At 49.2% G+C, this 25903-nt stretch overlaps 1 protein-coding gene across 1 annotated transcript; it reads right to left on the bottom strand.

Annotated features, from left to right (window-relative positions):
- Positions 1 to 561: 561 nt before the first annotated feature.
- On the bottom strand, positions 562 to 25903 carry KBTBD3 (kelch repeat and BTB domain containing 3). Its single transcript, XM_068135986.2, has 6 exons — positions 25763 to 25903; positions 24680 to 25176; positions 11892 to 13080; positions 11426 to 11599; positions 2137 to 2325; positions 562 to 1646 (listed from the first exon to the last, which is right to left on the bottom strand). Exons 2-6 carry the CDS (start codon positions 24913 to 24915, stop codon positions 1560 to 1562), a joined length of 1875 nt encoding a protein of 624 aa, XP_067992087.2. The 5' UTR covers positions 24916 to 25176; positions 25763 to 25903; the 3' UTR covers positions 562 to 1559.

The following is a 25903-nucleotide window of genomic DNA, read 5'->3' as shown; positions in this document are numbered from 1 at the left end:
TGGCAGATCTTGTGTGACCTGTCGGAATATTTGGGGGACAGAGCAAAGACAGATTTGGGACAAGATCCCCCTTTAACCTCCTAAATTGTTGACACATCCGGATGGGGAGCACAACCCCATGAGATCTTGCTGTCCTGATGCATCGTACCAAATTTAGTCCATATCGGTCAGGTAATTTGTGAGGAAAATATGTTTTAGTGAATATATGGGATTAATGGAGGGAGCTCGTGGCCCCCTTTCCAGGGGAGATACGACCATGAGGAGCACAACTTAATGTTACAGTGCCGCATATCGTTTTTGGCCCAATCTCTCTGGTGAAGAATCACTTAAAGATTATAGTATCTGGGATCTTCACCGAAATTGATTCAATTTTTCCTTGTCGCACACCCATCCTGTCCACCAAGTTTCGGTCGAATCCATCCATAACCTTTTGAGATATTCTGCTCACAGTCAGTCCGACAGGCAGGTGTGAAAACACAACCTCCAACCACGTTCGGTGGCAGAGGTAATAAAAATCAAACTCCTGGAATTTGTACAACACAAAATAAATTCCCTTGTTCTATCCCGTCATTTTCAGCTCCCAGAAGGAACAGGTGTTTATTGTGATATAATTTAACAACGCAGCATATTGCGGATATACAGCATATTGCGTGTTTATTCAGGCATTATTTCATTTGCTCCTCTTTACTAGAGAATGAAAAAGGTTTATGAGGATGGTTCCAGTTAAGAACATAAACAGCACATTCGATTTCAGAAAAGGTGCGGCACTTCGGTGCGTTATTTGACGACGGAACGTTTGCTTACCTGTTGTCGTCATAAATGAACGAAATTCTATTATGGAGTTGGTGAAACAATTTGTTCGGAAGCTATTGTTCCCATACAATTGAGCATATACTGTGTGCAATGAAATGAGATGTGTCACAATAACGACAGCTTGTCAACTCATATTCGCACCTCTCCACCCTTGTTTACTTGGAGGAAAATTGGAATCATTGTCCCATGTGTGACAAGCACGTCATCGGCAGAGTTGTCCTTCTCCATTTCCTTATTATCCGTGGAAAATAGCTAGATTTTAGAAGCTGATTGCACAAATGTTTTAAACAGCCAAAGCACCATGATGGTCCCAGCTTACTCTTAACCTCAATTTCAGTTGTTGCCAATTATGAAATCATCCATCACATGATCTTTAGAGTGAAATATCTTTTTACAGGCTTGAGATTGATCTCAAAGAGGTTTTTAAACTTTTAATTATAAAATAATGGGCCGTATATGTATTATTATATGCACAAAGACGATGGCATTTTGACCACAACCTTCGTCCCCCACCCCATCCTTCCATGCCGCTTTTACTTCCCTTGAAACTCCTATCTCCTATCTCCTTCCGATCATCTTTAGCTACTCTTCCCACTCCTCATACCCATATTTATTTCTCCGATCATCCCTCCTCTTCCTTTCAGGTGTGTAGGTAATAAATCGATGGCCCTTGTGAATATTCATCTTCAAGGTGGGTGAGCCTGTCCGTTCCACTGCGATGAAGTGAGTGTCAGAAGCCCCACGTGTCACAGTAGCTTCCAGGGGTCTCGATGTCGAGGGAATTGAACAAGGCCACAGTGGAACTCGGTGAGTGGGTGTGGCATCGGTGATACCTGGAGAGGCAACATAAATGGGAGTGGGTTATTCTTCGTGCTATTCTTTCTTTGCATCACTTGGCTGCGAGTAGCATCATTGCCTGAGGGTGCGGCTCTGCTGCTGATGCAACACCCTGTCTGGAATAAAGCAGGAGTTTATCATTTGGCCAAGGACGATGCCAGCGATAACTTGCCTAATCTTCTCGAAGGACACCGTGGGGTCTTTAACATCCACCAACTAATCCTAGCAGATGGCACACCTAATTTAACATCCACAGGAGACACCAGGATGACAGTTTGTAGCTGGGCTGAGATTTATAACCCAGGCTAGGTGGCTCAGAGGCGAGTGTGCGTACCTCTAGGCTATCCTGCCAGCCCAGTTACAACTCGACAAAAAACTAGTCTGAAATCAGACTGGTGTCACAAAACTGCAAAATTGAAACTGAGGATGAAACATCATGACATCAAAAAATAAGAAACCCAAAGTAATCCAGCTTAAAGAAGTCACCTCTTCCCACTTGGAGCTGCTCCTGTGGTAAACTTGAACTTCGTCTGTCACTTCATCTGGTGAGTAGTCCCCTCCCAACATGAAAATGCTCTCGCCCACACTCACAGCCCCGGCATTAAAGCCGACACATTCAAACGAACCTTCCCCTTTCCAAAGGCCACTGCCTTGCTCCGGCCAAAAACTATATACCTTGAGGAAGAGAAACAGGAACACACAAAAACCTTTATTGTATGTATATATATATATACTTTTTACTTTTTCCACATGCGAAATTTGCATTTATGTTTATTTAAATTATACAATGGACTACAAAACGTAAATGTTTCATGATATTTGTTATATTATATTGAAGGAGCTGGGGCTCCCACGTCGATCGGAAGAATGGACGCGACAAAAAGCTGGAATTCATCCGAGTTGCTTTAATCAAACCAAACACTCAGGCACTCTGAAAAGCCCGTTTATCGGGCAGCAATATATATACATATTATCCCGGAGCGTTTGCCCAGGAAAGGCGAGAGGGGGCGTGGCCCAGCGTCCTGGCTGCGGCCTGGCAAGTTGAGGGCGAGCCTGCCCGGGCGTCCTGGACGAGCCCGGCATGGTGATCGCTCCGCGTCCTTGATAGGTGCAAGGCGATTGTGAAAACCCAGCGGTAGCCGCTACACACGTCCCCCCAGAATCGACTTGCACCGGCAGGGTCAATTTGAGGGGGGTCCTGATGACCCGGCCGAAGCGACCCCTGGTGGGTCGTGGGAGGGGGTCCGGTGTGGTGGTGGGCGGTCGAGTGGGGGGCACCGTGGACGGGGGGCGGCCTCGCCGCGGCGGAAGGGCCACCCGGGGTGGGTGGTCGACGTCCACGTGCGCCGGCTTGAGGCGGTCCACCGCAATCCGGTCCGACCTGCCGCCGATGTCGATGACGAACGACTTGTCGTCCCGTCGCAGCACCCGGAAGGGCCCGTCGTACGGCGGCCGGAGTGGCCCCCGATGTGCGTCGTGATGCACAAAAACATACTCCGCTGTGCGAAGTGCTGGGGGGACGTAGGACTGGGGGTCACCGTGGTGGGATGTTGGCACGGGGTCAAACCGTCGGGCGGCCTCCTCGAGGTCCGAGCGCTGGTGAGCTGCGGACCAGGGACTGGTAGCGTCGGGCATGAATTCGCCCGGGACGCGTAGCGTCTGGCCATAGACAAGCTCGGCGGTGGATGCCTGGAGGTCCTCCTTGGGGGCCGTGCGGAGGCCCAAAAGGACCCACGGCAGCCGGTCGGCCCAACCGCCGTCTTGAAGGCCGGCCATGAGCGCGGCCTTCATGGAGCGGTGGAATCGCTCGCACAACCCGTTTGCTTGGGGGTGGTAGGCCGTAGTACGGTGGAGCTTGACCCCCAGGTTGCGGGCGACCGCGCCCCACAGCTCGGAGGTGAACTGTGGTCCGTGGTCTGACGAGATGTCCGCCGGTGCGCCGAAGCGGGCGACCCAGGTGGCGATGAAAGCCTGCGCCACGTCGGCGGTGGTGGTGGAGACGAGGGGAACGGCCTCCGGCCACCTGGTGGTCCTGTCCACCATGGTGAGCAGGTGTGTGAACCCCCGTGACGGGGGGAGGGGGCCCACCAGATCCACGTTGACGTGGTCGAAACGTCGTTCGGGCACGGTGAAAGGTGCCAGCGGGGCCTGGGTGCGTCGGTGGACCTTGGCCCGTTGGCAGGCCGTGCAGGTGCTGGTCCAATCGCGGACGTCCCGACGAAGGCCGTGCCAGACGAATCGCGCCGAAACCAGCTTCTGGGAAGCTTTCCGGCCCGGGTGGGAAAGGCCGTGGAGGGAGGCGAAGATGCGGCGTTGCCAGGTGACGGGCACGATGGGGCGAGGCTGGCCTTGGGAGACGTCGCAGAGCAGGACAGTGTCCGCGAAGGGGATGTTGGCCAGGCGGAGGCCCGTGTCCGCCGCCCGGAGGGCTTGCACCATGGTGTCGGTGGTTTGGTCCGCCGCCATAAGCGCAAAGTCCATGCCCAGGTGGACCGCGTTCGCGCTGGCCCGGGAAAGACAGTCGGCCACGGCGTTGTTTTTGCCGGCGACGTGCCGGATGTCCGTGGTAAACTCCGACACGGCGGATAGGTGGCGCTGTTGGCGGGCCGACCACGGCTCCGTGACCTTGGCCATGGCGTAAACCAACGGCTTGTGGTCGACGAACGCCGTGAAAGGTCGGCCTTCCAGGAGGTGGCGGAAATGGCGGACGGCCAGGTGTAGACCGAGGAGCTCCCGGTCAAACGTGCTGTATTTGAGCTCGTTCGGCCGGAGCTGCCGGCTGAAAAAAGCGAGTGGCTGCCAAACCCCGTTCACCCATTGCTCATGTACGGCGCCCACCGCGTAGTCGGAGGCATCCGTGGTGAGGGCGATGGGAGCATTGAGCACCGGGTGAGCGAGCAGTGTTGCGTCGGCGAGGGCCCGCTTTGAGCTTTGGAAGGCCGCATCCATTGCTGCGGACCAGGCGATGTCGTGCTTGGCCGGCTTGCCCCGGAGGGCTTCGTAGAGGGGCCGCATGAGTTGAGCGGCGCGGGGCACGAAGCGGTGATAAAAATTCACCATTCCCAGGAATTCCTGCAGGGCCTTTATGGTGCGGGGATGCGGGAACGTGGTGATGGCCTCGACCTTGGTTGGCAGCGGCACGGCCCCGTTCTTGGTGATGTGGTGGCCCAAAAAATCAACGGCCGTCGTGCCGAAGTGGCATTTGGCCGGGTTGACGATGGGGCCGTGCTCGCTGAGGCGCCCGAACAGTGTTCGGAGGTGGAGGAGGTGCTCGGCCCGGGACGTGCTGGCGACGAGGATGTCGTCCAGGTAAACGAAAAGGAACGGCAGGTCACGCAGCACGCCGTCCATCAAGCGCTGGAACGCCTGAGCCGCGTTCTTGAGACCAAACGGCATCCGCAAGAATTCGAATAAGCCGAACGGCGTGATGACTGCCGTTTTAGGGACGTCGGCCGCACTGACAGGTACCTGGTGATATCCCCGTATGAGATCAATTTTCGAAAAAATGACCCATCCCGCCAGACGGGCGGAGAAGTCTTGGATATGCGGGATCGGGTACCTGTCGGGGGTGGTAGCGTCATTGAGACAGCGGTAGTCGCCACACGGGCGCCATCCACCCCCCGGCTTTGGCACGATGTGCAGTGGTGAGGCCCACGCGCTATCGGAGCGCCGCACGATGCCGAGGTGCTCCAACGCGTCGAATTCGGCCTTCGCCACGGCGAGCTTGGCTGGGTCGAGGCGGTGGGCCCTGGCGTAGACCGGCGGGCCCGTGGTTGGTATGTGGTGCTCGATCCCATGCCGTACTGCGACGGCCGAAAACGTCGGCCGCATGAGGGCCGGGAACTCCGTGAGCAGGCGAGCAAACTCGTTCGCCGCCGGGACGGCACATGCCAGCTCGGTCGGCGCGGAGCTGCTCAATGTGCATACCAGGGAGCTGAAGGTTTCGGCGTTGATTAAACGACGCCGTTGGACGTCCACCAGCAGTCCGTGTGCGCAGAGGAAGTCGGCGCCTAGCAGAGCCATGGGCACGTTTGCGGTTACAAACGTCCAAGCAAAGCGTTGGCCGCCGAAGCAGAGGGTGACGTTGCGCGGGCCGAAGGTGCGGATGGTCGATCCGTTGGCCGCAACCAAGGAGGGGCCGCAAACCGCGGATTGCCTGTCCTGGTCAGAGGCGGGTATGACGCTCAGTTGGGCGCCGGTGTCGCACAGGAAGCGCCGTCCGGACGCTTTATCCGTGATGAACAGTAAGTTGCCCGTGTGGCCGGCGCTCATGGCTGGTAATGAACGCCGGCCCGGCCGTTTCCCGGCCTGCCGAAGGTGCACGGGGGTCGGCATGTCCGGGCCTTCTGTCCGAACCTGGCATGATAGTAACACCACGCTTGGTCAGGTGGAGGCCCCGGTCGTCGTGCTGGAGGTGGTCGGCTCGGTGTAGCGGCCGCCAATTGCGTCGGCAGTTCGGTCGTCGACCGTGCCGGGTGCTCGGGCGCCATGGGTGTTGCGTCGGACGGCGGTGGGTCCCATGTCGCCGCTGCGATGCGCTGTCCTGCGGCGGAGATCTTGTCGGCTTCTCTGGCAAGGGCCCGGGGATCTGTGATCGTCGTGCTTGCCAGGGCGAGGCGTACCGGGTTAGGCAGCTGACGGAGGAACAGCTCCCGGAACAGGAATGCCGGAGAGTGCTCGCCGAGCAGTGAAAGCATGTAGTCCATTCGCTCGGAAGGGCGCGTGTCGCCGAGCTCGGGCAGGTCGAGCAGGCGCCGTGCGCGTTCCGCCGATGGGAGGGCGAAAGCGTCGAGGAGAAGCTTCTTAATCGCGCCGTATTTGTCAGCGGCTGGCGGGCTCTCGAGGAGGCTCAGGGCGCGGGCCGCGGTGGCCGAACCGAGCGCTGCTACCACATGGTGGAAGCGGGTGTCGTCGGCCGTGATGCCTCGCAGGGCGAACAGGGAATCCGCCTGTGCGAACCAAACCGCCACGTGAGCCTCCCAGAAGGTAGGCAGTTTAAGGGCGACTGCCGTGTCCATGTCGGTAGGTCACCAATGAAGGAGCTGGGGCTCCCACGTCGATCGGAAGAATGGACGCGACAAAAAGCTGGAATTCATCTGAGTTGCTTTAATCAAACCAAACACTCAGGCACTCTGAAAAGCCCGTTTATCGGGCAGCAATATATATACATATTATCCCGGAGCGTTTGCCCAGGAAAGGCGAGAGGGGGCGTGGCCCAGCGTCCTGGCTGCGGCCTGGCAAGTTGAGGGCGAGCCTGCCCGGGCATGCCCGGGCGTCCCGACCGAGGCCTGGCAGGTTGAGCGCGGGCCTGCCCGGGCGTCCTGGACGAGCCCGGCATGGTGATCGCTCCGCGTCCTTGATAGGTGCAAGGCGATTGTGAAAACCCAGCGGTAGCCGCTACAATATCACCTTTATCTATCAATATTGTTGAAATGAAGATCAAATAGCTGAATGTTGAAATATGTTGAAAAAGTCAAAACTTTACATGGGGTGTACTTACTTTTTCACGTGACTGTATATACAGTGAGATGTTTGCTTTCCCTACTTTACTGATTTTGCCCTCCCCTATTTAAACCTCTGTACGTTTTTAATGTTCTTTTCCATCTTTACAAAAGCGCACACAAGAGCTCTGCAGCTCAAGCTATGAGAATGTGCAGCTGTGGCGAATCTGGATTGAAATAGCCAACCATTAGCCTCACCGCACCGACTGATCTACGGGGCGAATCTGTATTGATGATGTCTGCAGTCGGTGTCATCACGAGAGCTCGTGCTGGTTGGCACCACTGAACTATAACACTACGTGGAACGGACGGTGCCCGTGATCCGCTGAAGCCACCGACATGTATGGCGCCCCCTATCGTATGCACCCAGAAAAATGAATGCCCCCATAGCCTTTGTGGGTAGGTGTAAGTTTTCCAAGATAAATTTTGCCATTATTTTCATCGCAAGAACGTACTAAAAATATTGAATCCATGATTATCAATGTTACACACATGACTAATACTGTAATGTACACTGTACTTGCACAAAATACAAGGCAAAACATGGCTATCAAGGTCGAGTTTAGGTAATTTTGTGGCATACTGTCCATAATTCACACACAAAGCAAATTACAATAAACATGTCAAAAAAAATTAAAGGAAGTGTAGCACAACAAAGCGCTTAAATTGCATCATATACTTCATACATGTACACATACATAGATATAATAGTGAGTAAACATGCATAAATGTCCATGATAGGTACATGAACATTTTCTGTACAGTGTATACAGTAACAAATATGTTGCATTTCAGAAATGAGCTGATGAGAGTGAGGCAAGAACTTTCAACTGTAGTTATACAAATAACAAGGCAAATTACTGTACACAGTCAAGTGTCAAAGCTTCATACTATTAAAAAAATTACCAGTGACAATAATTTTCACTATCATTAAGATCATACATGTCTTTGAAATATCTGGATGTTGTATGCTAATAAAAAAAAAAATCCAATTTATTATCATTTTCTACATAATATAAAGTCCATGTCTACTGATGACGAAACAAAATTGTTTTGGCTAGGAGCTTCCTTACTTTGGGCCCGGTAGCAGCATCTGTTTTTACCCTTCCTAAGTGGTAGAGCTTGATCTGTCCATACCGTGATGCAATTTTCTTGATCAGGCTGTGAATGTGGTTGTTGTCAATTGTAGTATCAAACTGGTGACGGTGCAACTGAGGAAATAAGTTCATGTGGCTTGTGTTCTCCAGAACTGAGGAAGAGATAGCAGATGTCACTCCACGGCCTTGAGGAAGCTTTCCTTGAGTTATTCTTAGAAGTCGCTGGAAACATTTCTCTGTTTCTCTACATACAGATACTACGCTAGCTGATGGCCTCTGCAGCCTCCCGCGATCTTTCATGGTGACAAAGTCATGAGCATTGCCATCAGAAGATGACATTGCATTGGCACATTCCATACAGTCCATATGCAGCCTAAGAGATTTCACAATGTATCCACTGATGTAGTTGACAGCCGCATCCTTATATTCTGATAAGGGCTCAATATTTGGCATGTCACTGTAGTCATGATCTGTCTTGCTGGGTTGTCTGGGAATGAGATCATACTTTCGAGTAATGTTCATAGTTGTGACATCATTGACGCTCTCAGTGTGAAGAATGGCTGTGTCATCACGAAGAATACAGTTCCCAGTGCCATTTTTTATGTGATGTCTCATCAACAGGCGTTTGTATGCAGCTTTGAACTGTCTTGCAGTGGGGTTGTTGTTGAATCCTCCACGTGCTCTGAGGGCGGAAAAGAACAATTCAATGTGATCCTGAGAGAATTTATACGTTAGTAGGTATTTGAGTGGGGCATCGGTTGGTGCGACAAGTTCTTGATACATGTTTAAAATGCTTCTGATGCTAACAACGAAGCCAACAAAACCAGTCTTTCTTGGTCCTTCACACATTTTCCTACCAGATCCATCTTTGAGACCGAGAAGGAAGACTTCAGCATCATGCAATCGTTGTTGAATGGATGCATGGTTGTCCCCTTTCAATGGTGCTTTCAGCCCCCTTCCAAACGGATTTCTGCTGTTTAAAGCATCGAAGGCTGAATCAACATGCCGAAGAAACTCTATAGTTGCACTGCAGCCCTGGAATTGTGGAAGTTGAAGTTTTTCTTCGCAATATTGCAGAGCATCAGCAACACTGGCACTTCCTTACTTTGCGAATTGCCATTGCCTCTGGTTTTGTACACCAGAAAATGGTGTGATTTCATGTTAAACTTGTCACATCTCTCCTTCTTTGATTACCATTCTCCACACAACAAACACCAAAATATATGGTTGGGACTACACTGCCTGTAAATTGGCGTTTCCTTACCTGTGAAATGTCAACCCTTTCTCGCGATTTTCACGAACATCTCGATTCGTGCAGTTGATTGCAGAACAGGATGGCATTCTGTTTTACTCTAGTATCATGTCACCGAAGTGAAACAACTAAGAACAAATGTGCAATTATGAAAGAAATCTCTATATAAATCTTGCAAGATGTGTACGTCGTTCAATCACAGCGATACAAAAGCAATACGCTTTTTGCGTGACTAAATCCCATAATGCATTGCGATCCCGTGGCTTCATGTAAAACTCACTGCCTATGGGCCTTTTGTGTGTGTGTTCGCAGACTGTCCGTTCCACGTAGTGTTATAGTTCAGTGGTTGGCACGAAGCGTTTCAGTTGATCTCGTGGGCGGTTACATTAACGGCTATATGGAAAGAGAGGAAGCGACTTGGGGGTCTGTTGGCGATGCAGCTGACATAAAAAGGCTGTGTGTGTGTGTGTGTGAGTGAAAAGAGAGAAGAGAGAAGAGAGAAGAGAGAAGAGAGAAGAGAGAAGAGAGAGAGAGAGAGAGAGAGAGAGAGAGAGAGAGAGAGAGAGAGAGAGAGAAGAGAGAGAGAAAGAGAGAGAGAGAGAGAGAGAGACAGAGAGAGAGACAACCGTTTGGAGGAACGGCAGGCGGAACGAGAGTGCCTGGATTTCTGGATGTGTGGGGTTGCGACTCCCGGAGCTGTGAACAGTTAATCTCCATAGTAAAGAGGGCTTTGAGGAAGCCACAATTACGGAGCTTGGGAGTTTAATAATCCATTAACTGTTACTCCGACCTGGTCTCCATTCTTGCTGTTGCGTGGCTATAATAATCTACTATATAAGAGAGATGTTGGTCTGTCTGTGTCTGTGTGTGTGTGTGTCGCCATTTTTCTCAGAGATGGCTGAACGGATCTTCGTCAAACTTTCAAAAATTCATCAATAAATACCGAAAAGTGTTTTAGGCAAAAATAAAAATAAATAAAAAAGATCATTTTTTGGAGTTAAAAAAAAAAGAAAAAGAAAAGAAAACGCTCGATAGTACCTCAGCCTTTTTTAATTAATGACAGTTATATACAAGTACACATTCGCATAAATAAATAAAAAACAATCACCAGACATTTGAATACAAATAATAATCTTCTTCTTCCTGATTGGCATCACACTTAACTCAGAAACGTGATGAACGCCACATTCATCCACCAGCATATATATATGAACCCCCTTCCTCTCCTGCCTCCCCACCCCCCATTCCCCCCTCTCCTCCCCCCCTGCCTCCCCACCCCCCATTCCCCCCTCTCCTCCCCCCCTGCCTCCCCACCCCCCATTCCCCCCTCTCCTCCCCCCATGCCTCCCCACCCCCCATTCCCCCCTCTCCTCCCCCCCTCCCTCCCACTTCCCCCCTTCCCTCACCTTCCCCCCATCCGCTCCCCTCTCTCCCGCCCTCCCCTCGCCTTTCCCCCCTTCCTCCTTCTTCCCCCCTCCCCCCTTCCCTCCCTCCCACCTTTCCCCCCTCCCTCCTCTCCCCCCTCCCCTCCCTCCCCCTTTTTCCCCCCTTCTCCCCCAGCCTCCCCTATTCCCCCCCCCCCCCCCCCGCCCGGCAATGCCGGGTACTTCTGCTAATATATAATACATGCTTTAATTGAAGTAATCCGACCGTCATGATGAAACCCAGAAGGGCCTAGTAGTACAAAGATGCCAAGGTCAAATGCTCTCATTAAGCCTTCCTCCTTCCAAATTTCCAGTTTTTCCTTCCTGAGAGTTTCCTACTGTATCCATAATGTCTACCCCGTCCTCCACTACCCATCTTTCCTCCCTCCACTACCCAATTCATGAGTGAGAGTGTGTGTTTTTTTGTATATGTCAATATGAATGTCACCCTGTCCTTGTCACCCTGTCACCCATGAATCAAACTTGTCACCCTGTCCACACCTTGTAAGTTGAAAGGTCGCAGATGTACAGGGTGCTGTGCACAGCTACGGCTTTCACAAGTGTTGCGTGGAAGAAATGTCCAAACTCGGCCACGAGCTCAGTCCACTGGTCAGAAAACACACTGTAGCTGAGGAAGCAGTCCAGCGAGGGGTTAAACAGTTCTGACGTCTCCACCTGAAAGTGGACAGGGAAAGTAATGGATTATATTATGTGTTGAATGTGAAAACAATTTCTTCACTCAGCAGGTCACTGACTATATTATCTATTTAACTAGTAATAAATAAATATATAATGTTGAATATGTTGCAGGTTTTTCCACATTTTCCTAATGAAGTAACAAATGCACAATTAAAGTTTTTATGTATAATTATTGTTTGTACGTGCAATATGATGGACTGATGGTGTTGGTCTGCTCATGTGTTAAGAGCTTCATTAAATCTTGTATCCTGCTTCAGCGTATCCTTACCCTAGAACCGAGTACATAAATCACATCTCTGCAAGCAGCCACTTCTGGATAGTAGATTCCGAGTGGAAGTGGACTCTTTGTGGCCCAGACACCTTTCACAGGGTCCAGAGCCTCTACGGCAAGCAGGCTTCCACACTCCCGTGGCCCACAAGTCTTTCCCCCGATCACAAATAGTTCTCGCCCGGCAGCCACCGATGCATGCATGGTGCGGGCTTGAAGCATCGTTGGAGCAGGAACCACCTCTTCTACATCTCGGCCTGGCCTGTACAACCAAGCTTCAGCCGTTGCCTCATGGCACGGTTGAGATATGTGCAAGCGTACGGGACGGCAGCACCCTTGACGACATCCGCCAGTTAAGAACACGGATTCTGCAAATGGTGCCAGACTCATGCCAGGCAAGTCGACCAATGGCACTGTGGAAAGCTCCTTCCATGAATCGCACTCGACGTCATAGCAAAAGGTATGTCGTATTACAGATGTGCCAAGTGTTACCCCACCATCGATTGGTGCATCTGTCTTGTGCACAAAGATGTATTTCCTGGTTGTGGAAGGCCGTGCATCAGGAAACAATCCACCACAGCAGTCCAACTCCTCGAAGGCCTTAACTGCAATGTCAGACCCTTCAGCTGGCTCGGACAAAGGGCCTCCAGAGTTTATTGACTCCTGAAGGTACTTCTTGGGTATCTGATGGAGGCGAACCTGATTTAAAAGTGCAGGAAGATGTCGAAGGCGAGCTGTGGTATCATGTTGGATCCAGTACAGTGCAGCATCCAGGGCCACCATCTCATCTTTAATGGCTAGGTCATCTGCGGAGAGGCATCGAAGAAGCTGCTTCAGTTGACAGAGGGAAACAAACTCAGGACTCTTTACTACCTCCGTGAAATGGGCTACAGCAAAGTGAGAAGCTCGGCGGTGCAGATTGGAAGAACCATAACTTTCAGATAAGGCCAGTAGAGGAAGGCAGTTGGCAGCATCAATGCGATCAGCTAGGTAGTCTCCACAAGCACTTAAGAGTGCTGGGGCCTGCAGGAAGGCGGCAGTTTGAAAGACTGACTCCGCATTGTACTCAGTGATCTTTGCACAACCCGTGTAGGCAAAATCTAGAAATATCTGCAGCGCAGTGGGCGAGAGACCAGGTAGGACTACACCACCATCATCTCGTTCTCGCATGTCAAGCTCAAACATTGCCCTGCGCACACACGTTGGGGAATCCAAATCATTTAAAGGCAACTGGCACGTTTAGGGGCTATCCTTTTATGCATGAAAAATGTGGCAGAATTTCAGAATAAGAGTAAGCATTTACCATAACCATCCTCTATTCTCACTAAGCTCATAGTTTTAATAATATGTTCGGTTAAGATACATGTTTAGTGTTTGTCTCACCATTTCATTCTCACCATTTATTTTTGTTGTCGAATTGCTTGCAATCTTTAGAGAGGAGGTGTCTATTTTATACAATAATGTGGCCTGTTTTATTTGGCAATCTCCCTACCATCGGGTTAATAAGACAGCATGCTATCAGCCGTTGGCAAAACGTGGGCAGTGGCATAGTGATGGTTTGTGGCGCTTGGGGCGAAGGTGAAAAATAGCGCCCCCTGCAGGCGCTGACATAGTCAGAAATTCCAATTGAGGGGGCCATATGAAAGAGCTCTGAGCTTCCCCAGCGGGCTCACAGCAGAGCCCTGGAACCTGTTCAAAATGAGAATAGATTTAGTTCCGATCTCCTGAGATGATTAGGCTTATTAACTACAAAGAATCTGGAAGAAGTCCTATGTTTCTAAACATGCGCCATGTTAAGGTGCATATAGCAGTTTAATAGGTCCTTCAATGGCATGGTATTCCTATTACAAAATAAATAACAAAAACAATGATAACATTGTAACAAAGCATTTAGTAATACCAATGATATTAACAACAATAACAATATTCGTACCACTTGGCAATAATAAAGCTAACGTATAATCCCTGCCCTGGTCCAAGCAGACCTGGGCTTGGTGAAAGGTAAACTAATGCTGAAGCAGTACAGCAGGCAGGTATGCTACAAGACCAACAACAACAACATGCATTTTAAGGCAATTTTCCCTGCTAGAGCGGGGGTTAGCCTTGCGGTCCCCATGACAATCTTCTCCATTTTGCCCTATTTTCTGCATCTCTCCTTGTTAACCCCCTTGCCCGCATTTCTTCTTCCACCATCTTTAGCCAAGTCTTTCTCGGTCTTCCCCGTCCTCTACTTCCTTCTACATTAACTTCCATCACTCTTCTCAACCAGTCACTTTCATCCTTCCTCAATACATGACCAAACCATCTCAACCTGTTTCTCTTCACAGCATCAATCACAGGCAATATTCCCATCATCTTTCGCAATTCATCATTTGCGAAAGACCGTTAACAAGACCGTTAACAAAAAACTACATCAAACATGCATGCAGCAAGGTGTGGTATTTCTATGGCCTAGAGACTAGAGTTGATGAGACAGAGCAGCAGAGGAAGGCAAGGAAGTTAATGAACTCACTTGACAAGTCATCCTGGCCGTCGCTGATTACACCATAAGATGTCTAGATTTGATCGACGTAATTAAATAACAAACTTCCAACAGTTACACCCCTCCATCCGTTGGGCCGATGGGCGATGTGCATGTTACCAAGTGCATATTTAACCTCATTATTCAAGATAAGAGATCTACGCAGCAATACCGTTAATACAATACCGTCTTTGTCTTTCCCTCGTGGTCCCCATGTGCTGTCTTTGTCTTTCCCTCGCGGTCCCATGTGCTGTCTTTGTCTTTCCCTCGCGGTCCCCATGTGCTGTTTTTGTCTTTCCCTCGTGGTCCCCATGTGCTGTCTTTGTCTTTCCCTCGTGGTCCCCATGTGCTGTCTTTGTCTTTCCCTCGCGGTCCCCCTGTGCTGTCTTTGTCTTTCCCTCGCGGTCCCCATGTGCTGTTTTTGTCTTTCCCTCACGGTCCCCATGTGCTGTCTTTGTCTTTCCCTCGCGGTCCCCATGTGCTGTTTTTGTCTTTCCCTCACGGTCCCCATGTGCTGTCTTTGTCTTTCCCTCGCGGTCCCCATGTGCTGTTTTTGTCTTTCCCTCGTGGTCCCCATGTGCTGTTTTTGTCTTTCCCTCACGGTCCCCATGTGCTGTTTTTGTCTTTCCCTCACGGTCCCCATGTGCTGTTTTTGTCTTTCCCTCGTGGTCCCCATGTGCTGTCTTTGTCTTTCCCTCGCGGTCCCCATGTGCTGTCTTTGTCTTTCCCTTGTGGTCCCCATGTGCTGTCTTTGTCTTTCCCTCGCGGTCCCCATGTGCTGTTTTTGTCTTTCCCTCACGGTCCCCATGTGCTGTCTTTGTCTTTCCCTCGTGGTCCCCCTGTGCTGTCTTTGTCTTTCCCTCACGGTCCCCATGTGCTGTTTTTGTCTTTCCCTCGTGGTCCCCATGTGCTGTTTTTGTCTTTCCCTCACGGTCCCCCTGTGCTGTCTTTGTCTTTCCCTCGTGGTCCCCATGTGCTGTTTTTGTCTTTCCCTCACGGTCCCCATGTGCTGTCTTTGTCTTTCCCTCGTGGTCCCCATGTGCTGTTTTTGTCTTTCCCTCGCGGTCCCCATGTGCTGTTTTTGTCTTTCCCTCACGGTCCCCATGTGCTGTCTTTGTCTTTCCCTCGTGGTCCCCATGTGCTGTCTTTGTCTTTCCCTCACGGTCCCCATGTGCTGTCTTTGTCTTTCCCTCGTGGTCCCCATGTGCTGTCTTTGTCTTTCCCTCGTGGTCCCCATGTGCTGTTTTTGTCTTTCCCTCGCGGTCCCCATGTGCTGTTTTTGTCTTTCCCTCACGGTCCCCATGTGCTGTCTTTGTCTTTCCCTCGCGGTCCCCATGTGCTGTCTTTGTCTTTCCCTCGCGGTCCCCATGTGCTGTCTTTGTCTTTCCCTCGTGGTCCCCATGTGCTGTTTTTGTCTTTCCCTCACGGTCCCCATGTGCTGTCTTTGTCTTTCCCTCGCGGTCCCCATGTGCTGTCTTTGTCTTTCCCTCGCGGTCCCCATGTGCTGTCTTTGTCTTTCCCTCACGGTCCCCCTGTGCTGTCTTTGTCTTTCCCTCGTGGTCCCCATGTGCTGTTTTTGTCTTTCCCTCACGGTCCCCATGTGCTGTCTTTGTCTTTCCCTCGTGGTCCCCATGTGCTGTTTTTGTCTTTCCCTCGCGGTCCCCATGTGCTGTTTTTGTCTTTCCCTCACGGTCCCCATGTGCTGTCTTTGTCTTTCCCTCGTGGTCCCCATGTGCTGTCTTTGTCTTTCCCTCACGGTCCCCATGTGCTGTCTTTGTCTTTCCCTCGTGGTCCCCATGTGCTGTCTTTGTCTTTCCCTCGTGGTCCCCATGTGCTGTTTTTGTCTTTCCCTCGCGGTCCCCATGTGCTGTTTTTGTCTTTCCCTCACGGTCCCCATGTGCTGTCTTTGTCTTTCCCTCGCGGTCCCCATGTGCTGTCTTTGTCTTTCCCTCACGGTCCCCATGTGCTGTCTTTGTCTTTCCCTCACGGTCCCCATGTGCTGTCTTTGTCTTTCCCTCGTGGTCCCCCTGTGCTGTCTTTCCCTCGCGGTCCCCATGTGCTGTCTTTGTCTTTCCCTCGCGGTCCCCATGTGCTGTCTTTGTCTTTCCCTCACGGTCCCCATGTGCTGTCTTTGTCTTTCCCTCACGGTCCCCATGTGCTGTCTTTGTCTTTCCCTCGTGGTCCCCCTGTGCTGTCTTTCCCTCGTGGTCCCCCTGTGCTGTCTTTCCCTCGCGGTCCCCATGTGCTGTTTTTGTCTTTCCCTCGCGGTCCCCATGTGCTGTCTTTGTCTTTCCCTCACGGTCCCCATGTGCTGTCTTTGTCTTTCCCTCACGGTCCCCATGTGCTGTCTTTGTCTTTCCCTCGTGGTCCCCCTGTGCTGTCTTTCCCTCGCGGTCCCCATGTGCTGTCTTTGTCTTTCCCTCGCGGTCCCCATGTGCTGTCTTTGTCTTTCCCTCACGGTCCCCATGTGCTGTCTTTGTCTTTCCCTCGTGGTCCCCCTGTGCTGTCTTTCCCTCGCGGTCCCCATGTGCTGTCTTTGTCTTTCCCTCGCGGTCCCCATGTGCTGTCTTTGTCTTTCCCTCACGGTCCCCATGTGCTGTCTTTGTCTTTCCCTCACGGTCCCCATGTGCTGTCTTTGTCTTTCCCTCGTGGTCCCCCTGTGCTGTCTTTCCCTCGTGGTCCCCCTGTGCTGTTTTTGTCTTTCCCTCGTGGTCCCCCTGTGCTGTCTTTCCCTCGTGGTCCCCATGTGCTGTCTTTGTCTTTCCCTCGTGGTCCCCATGTGCTGTCTTTCCCTCGTGGTCCCCCTGTGCTGTCTTTCCCTCGTGGTCCCCCTGTGCTGTCTTTCCCTCGTGGTCCCCATGTGCTGTCTTTGTCTTTCCCTCGTGGTCCCCCTGTGCTGTCTTTCCCTCGTGGTCCCCCTGTGCTGTCTTTCCCTCGCGGTCCCCATGTGCTGTCTTTCCCTCGTGGTCCCCATGTGCTGTCTTTCCCTCGCGGTCCCCCTGTGCTGTCTTTCCCTCGCGGTCCCCATGTGCTGTTTTTGTCTTTCCCTCACGGTCCCCATGTGCTGTCTTTGTCTTTCCCTCGTGGTCCCCCTGTGCTGTCTTTCCCTCGCGGTTGGCAGCTCTTTCACGAGCCTCGATTCAGTATATTTAAAAAAAAAAAAAAAAAAAATTTTTTTTACTGTGCGATGTGATATAAATAGGAATTAGGAAAAAAGTGAATCCAGATGGAAAGGAGTTTGTAAACATCGACATGACACTTGACATGTAGCACGGAGTTTAAACTGTAAAACGTGGTTCTTAAAGTTGCTTCTCGTGATCTCACGAGTTCGTTGTACGTATTATAATTTATATAAAATACAAACAAATGGAGCATGAAAACGTTTTTTTGAGGGTGTTATTTGGCGCCCCAACCATTTCGCGCCTGGTGCGGTCGCCCCATCCGTGCCCCTCCTCCCCCCCGCCCCCATCACTACGCCACTGAACGTGGGCATCCATTTTCTTTGAATTTGGCCAATCACTGCTCGGTATAATCTGGGGCCGTGCCCCATGCATATGGGGCTGGGGAGCAAAGGTTCACACACCCTGAGACAATATTGCCTGTGCCATTAGATAACGTCCTGGGTTAAAAATTGACATGGTTTTTTTAATCAATTTTAAAAACGATATTTTCAGAGAACACCTTATCCCGTGAAATCTTGAGAAACAAGAACAAGGTCAGAGTCTACAAGAAGCAAATTTGATTGGTCGAGATGATGTAAAGTGCCGTAATAATTTGTCCAGGTACTGATAAACGAAAGGATTTTGAAAGTGCTAAAAAGGCTATTTGTGTTCTCCATTGTTCGAGTATATAACTCAATTTGAACAAAATAAAGATTGTCAATGTTGTAGGAATTTTTTTTCCAAAGTTTACCGCTGTTTATGCAACATCATTGACATCACCTTATTGAACATGTTACATTAGTTATTTGTGCCTGTTGTTTGTGTCCTTATGACGTCCTTAAAAACAGTAAGTTTCCTGTTTGGAATGATTTTCAATTTTGTTTGACTGCCAGGCAGGTGGACGGAGTAAAGTAGAAAATCGCATCCGTGTCCGAAGCAAGCGGTTCAATTTGGTATTTTTAATATGAAATAGACAAAGCCTAGAAACAAACGAAACCCATTAGAATTACCCATTAAATGACTCTCTAGAATTACCCTTTGGAACCTTTTATAATTACCCTTTAGAATTACCCGATATATTAACCCTTTAGAGCCATTTCTAATTAGACTTTATAATTATCCTTCAGAATTACCATTTGAAACCCTATAGAATTACCCTTTGGAACCCTTTATAATTACCCCTAAGATTTACCCTCTAGAATTACCCTTTGGAACCCTATATAATTACCCTTTGGAATCCTTTATAATTACGCTTTCGAATTACCCTTTAGAATTACCCTTTGGAACCTTTTATAATTACCCTTTAGAATTACCCGATATATTAACCCTTTAGAGCCATTTCTAATTAGACTTTATAATTATCCTTCAGAATTACCATTTGAAACCCTATAGAATTACCCTTTGGAACCCTTTATAATTACCCCTAAGATTTACCCTCTAGAATTACCCTTTGGAACCCTATATAATTACCCTTTGGAATCCTTTATAATTACGCTTTCGAATTACCCTTTAGAATTACCCTTTGGAACCCTATATAATTACCCTTTGGAATCCTTTATAATTACCCCTAAGATTTACCCTCTAGAATTACCCTTTGGAACCCTATATAATTACCCTTTGGAATCCTTTATAATTACGCTTTCGAATTACCCTTTAGAATTACCCTTTAGAATTACCCTTTAGAATTACCCTTTGGAACCCTATATAATTACCCTTTGGAATCCTTTATAATTACGCTTTCGAATTACCCTTTAGAATTACCCTCTAGAACCAATATTAGAGCCCTTTCGAATTACCCTTTAGAATTACCCTTTAGAATTACCCTTTGGAACCCTTCAGAATTACCCTTTTGAACCCACTCCTTAGATTTACCCTCTAGAATTACCCTGTAGAACCCTTTAGAATTAAACACTGGGTTAGATCGTTTCTTCATTTTTGATGGATGGAAGGAAGGACATAGCCAATGTTGAAGCGGCTTCACTGCTTAAAAATGACCTCAAATATCTCGCTCTCTGCGAATGCATGATCAACGATGTCTTATAGTTATAATTCTTCTTTGTCATCTAAATTTACCGATAACTTTTATTCTGTTCGGTCCAGCCTAAAGTAGACTTTTTGTCAAGAGTTATTGAATCAAGTCAAGAGTTATTACCAAATCTATTCATTCCAAAAAATATATATAATACCATCTCTTACAGTTCCTCCTTTCTACATTCCATAAACTATCCAGAACTCCATCCCTCCTCCAGTGTCCTCAAACGTATTTTTGACTCGAAGGTCTCAAACTCATTTTGCAAAAAATGTTCGTTTCCCATGGATCGTACACTTTTCAAAATCCAATCTCACCCCTCCCCTCCAAATCCTCCCCATCACCCATCCCTATCAAATCTCCCCCCTTGCCCCTTCCCTCCCCTCCCTCCTAAACTCCCCCCACACCCCTCCCCTCCGAGGCTCTCCCTCGCTCCTCCCCTCCTAGACTCCCCTCTCACCCCTCCTCCTCAAAGCATCCTCCCTGCTTCTTCCTCCTTCCAACTTTCACCTTCATCTCCCCAAACCTCCTGCCTTGCTCTTCCCCCTCCTCAAATAACACCTCACTGTGCCTCACCCAATCTCCATCAAACCTTTTGTCTGCCCCATTCTTCCCTTTCTCCAAGCTATTCTGAAATCTCTGACACACCTTCAACAGCTCTCCCTACCTCTTCCTCCTCTTCCACATCTTACCCTACCCCTCCCCCCCCCTGTTCTGGACCCGATGCTCCCCCTTCCTCTTCATTAACGGTATGGACCTCAAACATCCGGGGCCTTCGCTCAAACTTGACTGACCTCTCCATACAGGTTGCTTCTGACAAACCAGATGTGATCTGCTTAACAGAAACTTTCCTCCTTCATGATGTCTCTGATGCCTTGGTATCTCTCCCAGGTTACTCCCTCCTCCGGTATGATAGACCTGAGCCTCGTCCTGGAGGTGGGGTTGCTATCTTTATAAAAAACTCTCTTCCTCACTCGCCCTCCACTGCCCTCTCTCCACCTCACCCCCAGGAATACCTTTGGCTACGGCTTCCCCTTCGCTCCCACCTTTTGTTCATATGTGTGTTGTACCGTCCACCAATCAGCGATGACTCCATCTACATCTCACTGTCTGATAATATGGACCAACTTCTATCAACCCATCCCAACTCTCTCTTCCTCATATGTGGTGATTTCAATTGTCACCATGCCAGTTGGCTGGGTGTGGGTACCTCTCTCACCAGCCATGGCTCTTCAGCAAAGGACTTCTGCGACTCACTGGGACTGACACAATCTGTCAATTTCCCGACCCGGATCTCAGTCAACGGAGCATCTTCTCTTCTGGATTTGGTTATGACAAACTTCCCTGAAAATGTCTGCTGCTCTTCTTCTGCTCCAATCGGCTCATCTGATCATGTGCTTGTCAAAGTGGACATCTCTCTGACCATTCTCAGAGAGCCTCCTCAGCGTCGACGAGTCTGGCATTTCACTCAGGCCAACTGGCACGGTCTTCAAGCAGCCATCAATCATCTGGACTGGTCTCCCATCTCTACCGCCTCTGACATCAACTCATCCTGGGAATTCTTTCAAAGTAAATTGCTCTCTCTCATGCACAGATTTATACCATCTCGTCTTCAGTTGTCATACCCTTCCTCCCGTCCATGGTACATGGAATCTTGTGGTGAGGCTGTTGCCCTGAAACAACTTGCTTTCGTCTCCTGGAAAGCAAATCCAACGGAAGGAAATCTCATTTCCTTTCACAAAGCCCGAAACAAGTGTGTATCCACCCTCAGGAGAGCCAGGAAACAATATCTCACCATTCTCAAGACCGAACTCTCTTATCTGTCTCCCTCTTCCAAATCCTGGTGGCGTCTGGTCAAATCTGCTTCTGGTGTTTGTTCCCCCTCCATCCCCTCCCTCACCTCAAACGGTTTAACGGCTGACTCCGCACGTGAAAAAGCTGAATGCCTCAACTCTGTGTTTGCCTCTAAATCATGTGTCCCAAACCCACCCCTCTCTGTACCCACCGTACTCAGTCGTACCCAGCTGCTCCTGGACTCTGTGTCCTTTCCTCCTGACAAGGTGGAAAAGTTTCTGTCAACCCTCGACTCTGATTCTGCAACTGGTCCTGACGGCATCAGCCCACGGGTCCTAAAATCATGTTCTTCTGCTCTTTCACTCCCTCTTCACCCTCTCTTTTGCTCAAGGTCATCTGCCATCTGCTTGGAAATCAGCCAACATCACCGCTTTGCACAAAAAAGGTGCAAAAACAGATCCCAGCAACTACAGACCAATCAGCCTTCTCCCAATTATCAGCAAAGTCATGGAATCCATCATTGCTTCAGATATTAAATCTTTCCTCTTCTCCAATGGCTTGATCTCTGATCATCAATTTGGTTTCAGACCTGGTCACTCTACTCTGGACATGCTGCTTCTGCCTTCTCAACAATGGATGGAGGTCCTCAACGCCAAACAGGAAATTAGAGCTGTCTCCCTTGACATTTCATGTGCCTTCGATACGGTCTGGCACCCTGCTCTGCTCTCCAAACTCTCCTCCTTTGGTATCCATGGAAATCTCCACGCATGGCTGGCGGACTTCCTCTCTGGTCGTAGTCAACGTGTGGCCCTGAATGGGTTTCTCTCATCTCCTCTTCCTGTTCAGGCTGGAGTTCCCCAAGGTAGTGTTCTGGGCCCTGTGCTTTTTCTGGTCTTCATCAATGATCTCTCTGACTCTCTTGAAAATCCTCTCTATCTCGTTGCTGACGACTCTACTCTCTGTCGCTCCATTCCTCATCCCTCAGATTGGCAGTTTGCAGCCTCCTCACTCTCTGCAGACCTGGGCAAAATCACAGACTGGTCAAACAAGTGGAACATGTCTTTCAATCCTGACAAATCTCACACTCTTACAATGTCTCTCCGAAAGGACCGACTGGACAACCCTCCCATCTACTTTCTCAACAATCCTCTCCAAGAAGTTCTGTCGCTCAAGCTTTTGGGTCTCACTATCTGCCATGATCTTTCTTGGGAAAACCACATTTCAAATCTGGCCTCCAAAGCCAGTCGCCGACTGGGCATCCTCCGTCGTGCGAAGTCCTTCCTTGGCACACCTGAGCTCCTCACCACATACAAGGCTTTCATCCGCAGCTCAATGGAATACTGTTCCCCCCTCTGGGCTGGTGCTCCTGCCTCACACCTTGCTCGGCTTCACGCTGTTGAGGCCAAAGCTTTCAGAATCATTGGAATCTCCTGCGATGTAGTCAACGCCGAGGGCCTTTCACTCACTCACCGCAGGCAGGTTGGTGGTCTTTCTGTCTTCTACCGACTCCTCTCTGGCCTTGCTCCCCCAGCTCTCTCTGTGCTCTGTCCCCCCAATATTCCTTCAGGTCGCACAAGATCTGCCTGCAACCCTCTTATGGTTAAACTGCCAAAGTCTAGGCTCTCTGCTCACCTTCACTCTTTCATTCCCCTTTTCTCCCGCCTCTGGAACAAACTCCCCCACTCCCTTCAATCCCACTCCTCCCTCCAGGTCTTTAAAACAGCTGTTCACCACCATCTCTTATCTTCCCCCATCGAAAACCTTGATCTTTTCTACCCCCGGTAATTCACCCCAGAGTCCTTGCAGTGTTCATATGTTTTAATCCTCTCCCACCTCCCCCCAAGTCCTCCCGATGTCCCTGCTCTCAAATGTTGTGTTTGTGTCCTTCCCCTTCTTCCCCCTCTCTTTTGTGTCCTCCCCCCTCTCTCCCCATCTTGTCTGCCGCTCCCCTTGTTTTTTGTGTTTTGTGTGTCGGTTTGTCTTTTTGTGTGATTAATGTTTGCTCTTTCACGAGCCTCGATCTTGTATACAAAAAAAAAAAAAAAAAAAAAAAAAAGAGTTCCCAATGCCGGATGACGTCACAACATTCAGGTGGGCGGTCCTTCAAGCCCAACTGTCATTGGATTGTTGTTGTTGTTGTCATTTATTCCAGAGATGTTTCTGTTTTATATGACCCTCCTGTCCTATCAAATGCTATTCCCATCACCCATCACTCATCCTTGAATAAAAGTGCATTTACATATTTCCTTTGTAATTACACATGTATGTACTGAAAAATACAAAAAAAAGGTTGGTGAGTCTTACATTATTACCTCTGCTACTGATAGTGGATTCGAGGTTATGTTTTCACCCCTTTCTTTTCTGTCAGGATATCTCAAAAAGTTGAGGGAGGATTCGGACGAAATTTGATGGACAGGTTGAGTTTGCGACAAGGAAGAATTCATTAGATGTTGGTGAAGATGCAGATATTAGAATGTTTTAAAGCGAAAATTTTTTTTTTACAAAGCTAGAAACTTTTGAGTTTTCCACTTTTTACCTCCACCACCTAAGGTGGGCGGAGGTTATGTTTTCACCGCTGTCTATCTGTCTGTTTGTTTTGTCTGTGAACAGGACAGGTTATCTCAAAAAGTTGTGGACGGATTCGGACAAAACTTGGTGGACAGGTAGGGAGGGTGTGTAAGAAGGACGAATCATTTGGATTTTGGTGAAGATTTGAATACAATAATTATTTAATTAAAATGTGATTCTTCCCCATTGACAGACAGGGCCAAAACGATACATAGCAAGATATCTCAAAAAGTTGAGGAAGGATTCGGACCAAATTTGGTGGACAGGTCGGATGTGTGACAAGGACGAAATAATTCGATTTTGGTTAAGATCTGTTTCCGGATACTATAATTTTTTTAAATGTTTCTTCACCATTGAGAGATAAAAACTATATATAGCACGATATCTCAAAAGGTTTTGGACGGATTATGACGAAACTTGGTGGATGCGTTTGGTAGGAGATAAGAACAAGCCGATTAGGTTTTGGTTTAAGTTTGTTGAATAAAAACCACGTGATGTCATTTTCAAGAACCAGTCTGCATCTTACTTTACTCCCCCAAATCCTCAGACCTCCAGCTAGTGACTCTTCAATTTATCTGGGCAAACACCTGTGCATAATCTTTAAATATGGGAATAGTTTTTTTTTTTTCAGTGTTATTCCCCTTGCATCACTTGTACATCAGGTCCCGGTTATTTTTTTCCCCTACATCATGCGATGCTAATGACAGGTGCCTACCTGAAAAAGTCACTGCTGGCTGCCAGAACGCAACGGTGGCAGGGCAGCGATATGCCCGCAACATGCAGGGTGAAGTCGAAGAAGTGCCCTTGGACTCGAAACGCTTGCAGAGCACGAAGCACAGCTTCCCCGTGCGTCTCGACCCGCACGGACACAACCGTGCACGAATCCTCATCCGAGCCCGCTCCATGAAAAGGCGAACGCGCCGAATCCATCGTTCCGTTACAGTAAGCCATGGTCTATACCACAGTTGGCCTATCCTCGATGGTCTCCTCCACTTCAATCTCCAACGTTATAACACGACTCATTGGCTAACTGAAAGCGACCGTTTCCCAGTTTACCCAGGTGTTCAACTCCGTCTGTCCTTACGTGCAGGTGTCTTGGCTTTCTTTGGTCTTTGCTCACTACCCTTGAACCGGTAATCGGGTGAACCATTTCAAGGTGCTCCCCACGAGCAAATTCAGGACTTCACCGTTTGTTTCCATTGCTGTGAGTTTCTGCAAAGTAAACAGAAATGACTTCAAACATTCATTCCCCCATTGGACCAAATTTCCATGAAAATAAGAGAGTGGTTGTTTCACTTTAGCTTATACACAGAAATCCATTCCCTCGCTCTATTAGTATTAGCATTAGACTCAAAATTGATGAAGCCATATACAATCTGGGTTCACAATCCAATGCGGATTTGTACTTTCCCGGAAGGTCCTTAGCCCCTTCCTTCTTGTGCAGCCATCGCGGGCAAATGGAACGAACAGAAATACAAATGAATTAATAAACGGAATATCCAGAAGCACCGAAAAGTCAAAAGAAGCCCTATTGTAACTTTAACAACCGAACCCGAATTCGGGCCTATCTATCATTTCCGTCTTCAATCGGCTTCCATACCGTACTCAACCGCCCAACGTCACAGCGCGGTGAAAACGGTCACGTCACACCTGATGTGTACCTCGCGCGAGCGAGGAAAGAAATTGACTGTGTCTCTTCTATAACCTCGTGCATATACTGTAGTCCTATATGACCCGATATGGTTATGGACGCGGTGATGAAAGCGGTTCGTCCCGAAGCACCGCCACGCCCTTTCACCGGAGAAAACCGCAGCAGGAAATGGCCACTGCGGCACGCTACGTCTTCGTACGCCCGTAGGACAGCAAGCGTGGCGGGATCCATGAGGACGCGGAGACACATCAATTGGAGCACGAGACCCCTTCCGATAGCTTCAGCACT

This window comes from Myxine glutinosa, chromosome 14 (assembly GCF_964187855.1).
Source record: "Myxine glutinosa chromosome 14, kmMyxGlut1.1, whole genome shotgun sequence".
NCBI lineage: Eukaryota > Metazoa > Chordata > Myxini > Myxiniformes > Myxinidae > Myxine > Myxine glutinosa.
This window is presented reverse-complemented; position numbering and strand designations above follow the sequence as displayed.

Coding starts and splice junctions, on each gene's coding strand:
- KBTBD3 (XM_068135986.2), bottom strand. CDS start 24,915: ATGGCTTACTGTAACGGAACGATGGATTCGGCGCGTTCGCCTTTTCAT. Junction 11,600..11,891: donor TTTATGTACTCGGTTCTAGG/GTAAGGATACGC, acceptor GTCCACTTTCAG/GTGGAGACGTCAGAACTGTT. Junction 2,326..11,425: donor GCGACCTTTCAACTTACAAG/GTGTGGACAGGG, acceptor CTCTTCCTCAAG/GTATATAGTTTTTGGCCGGA.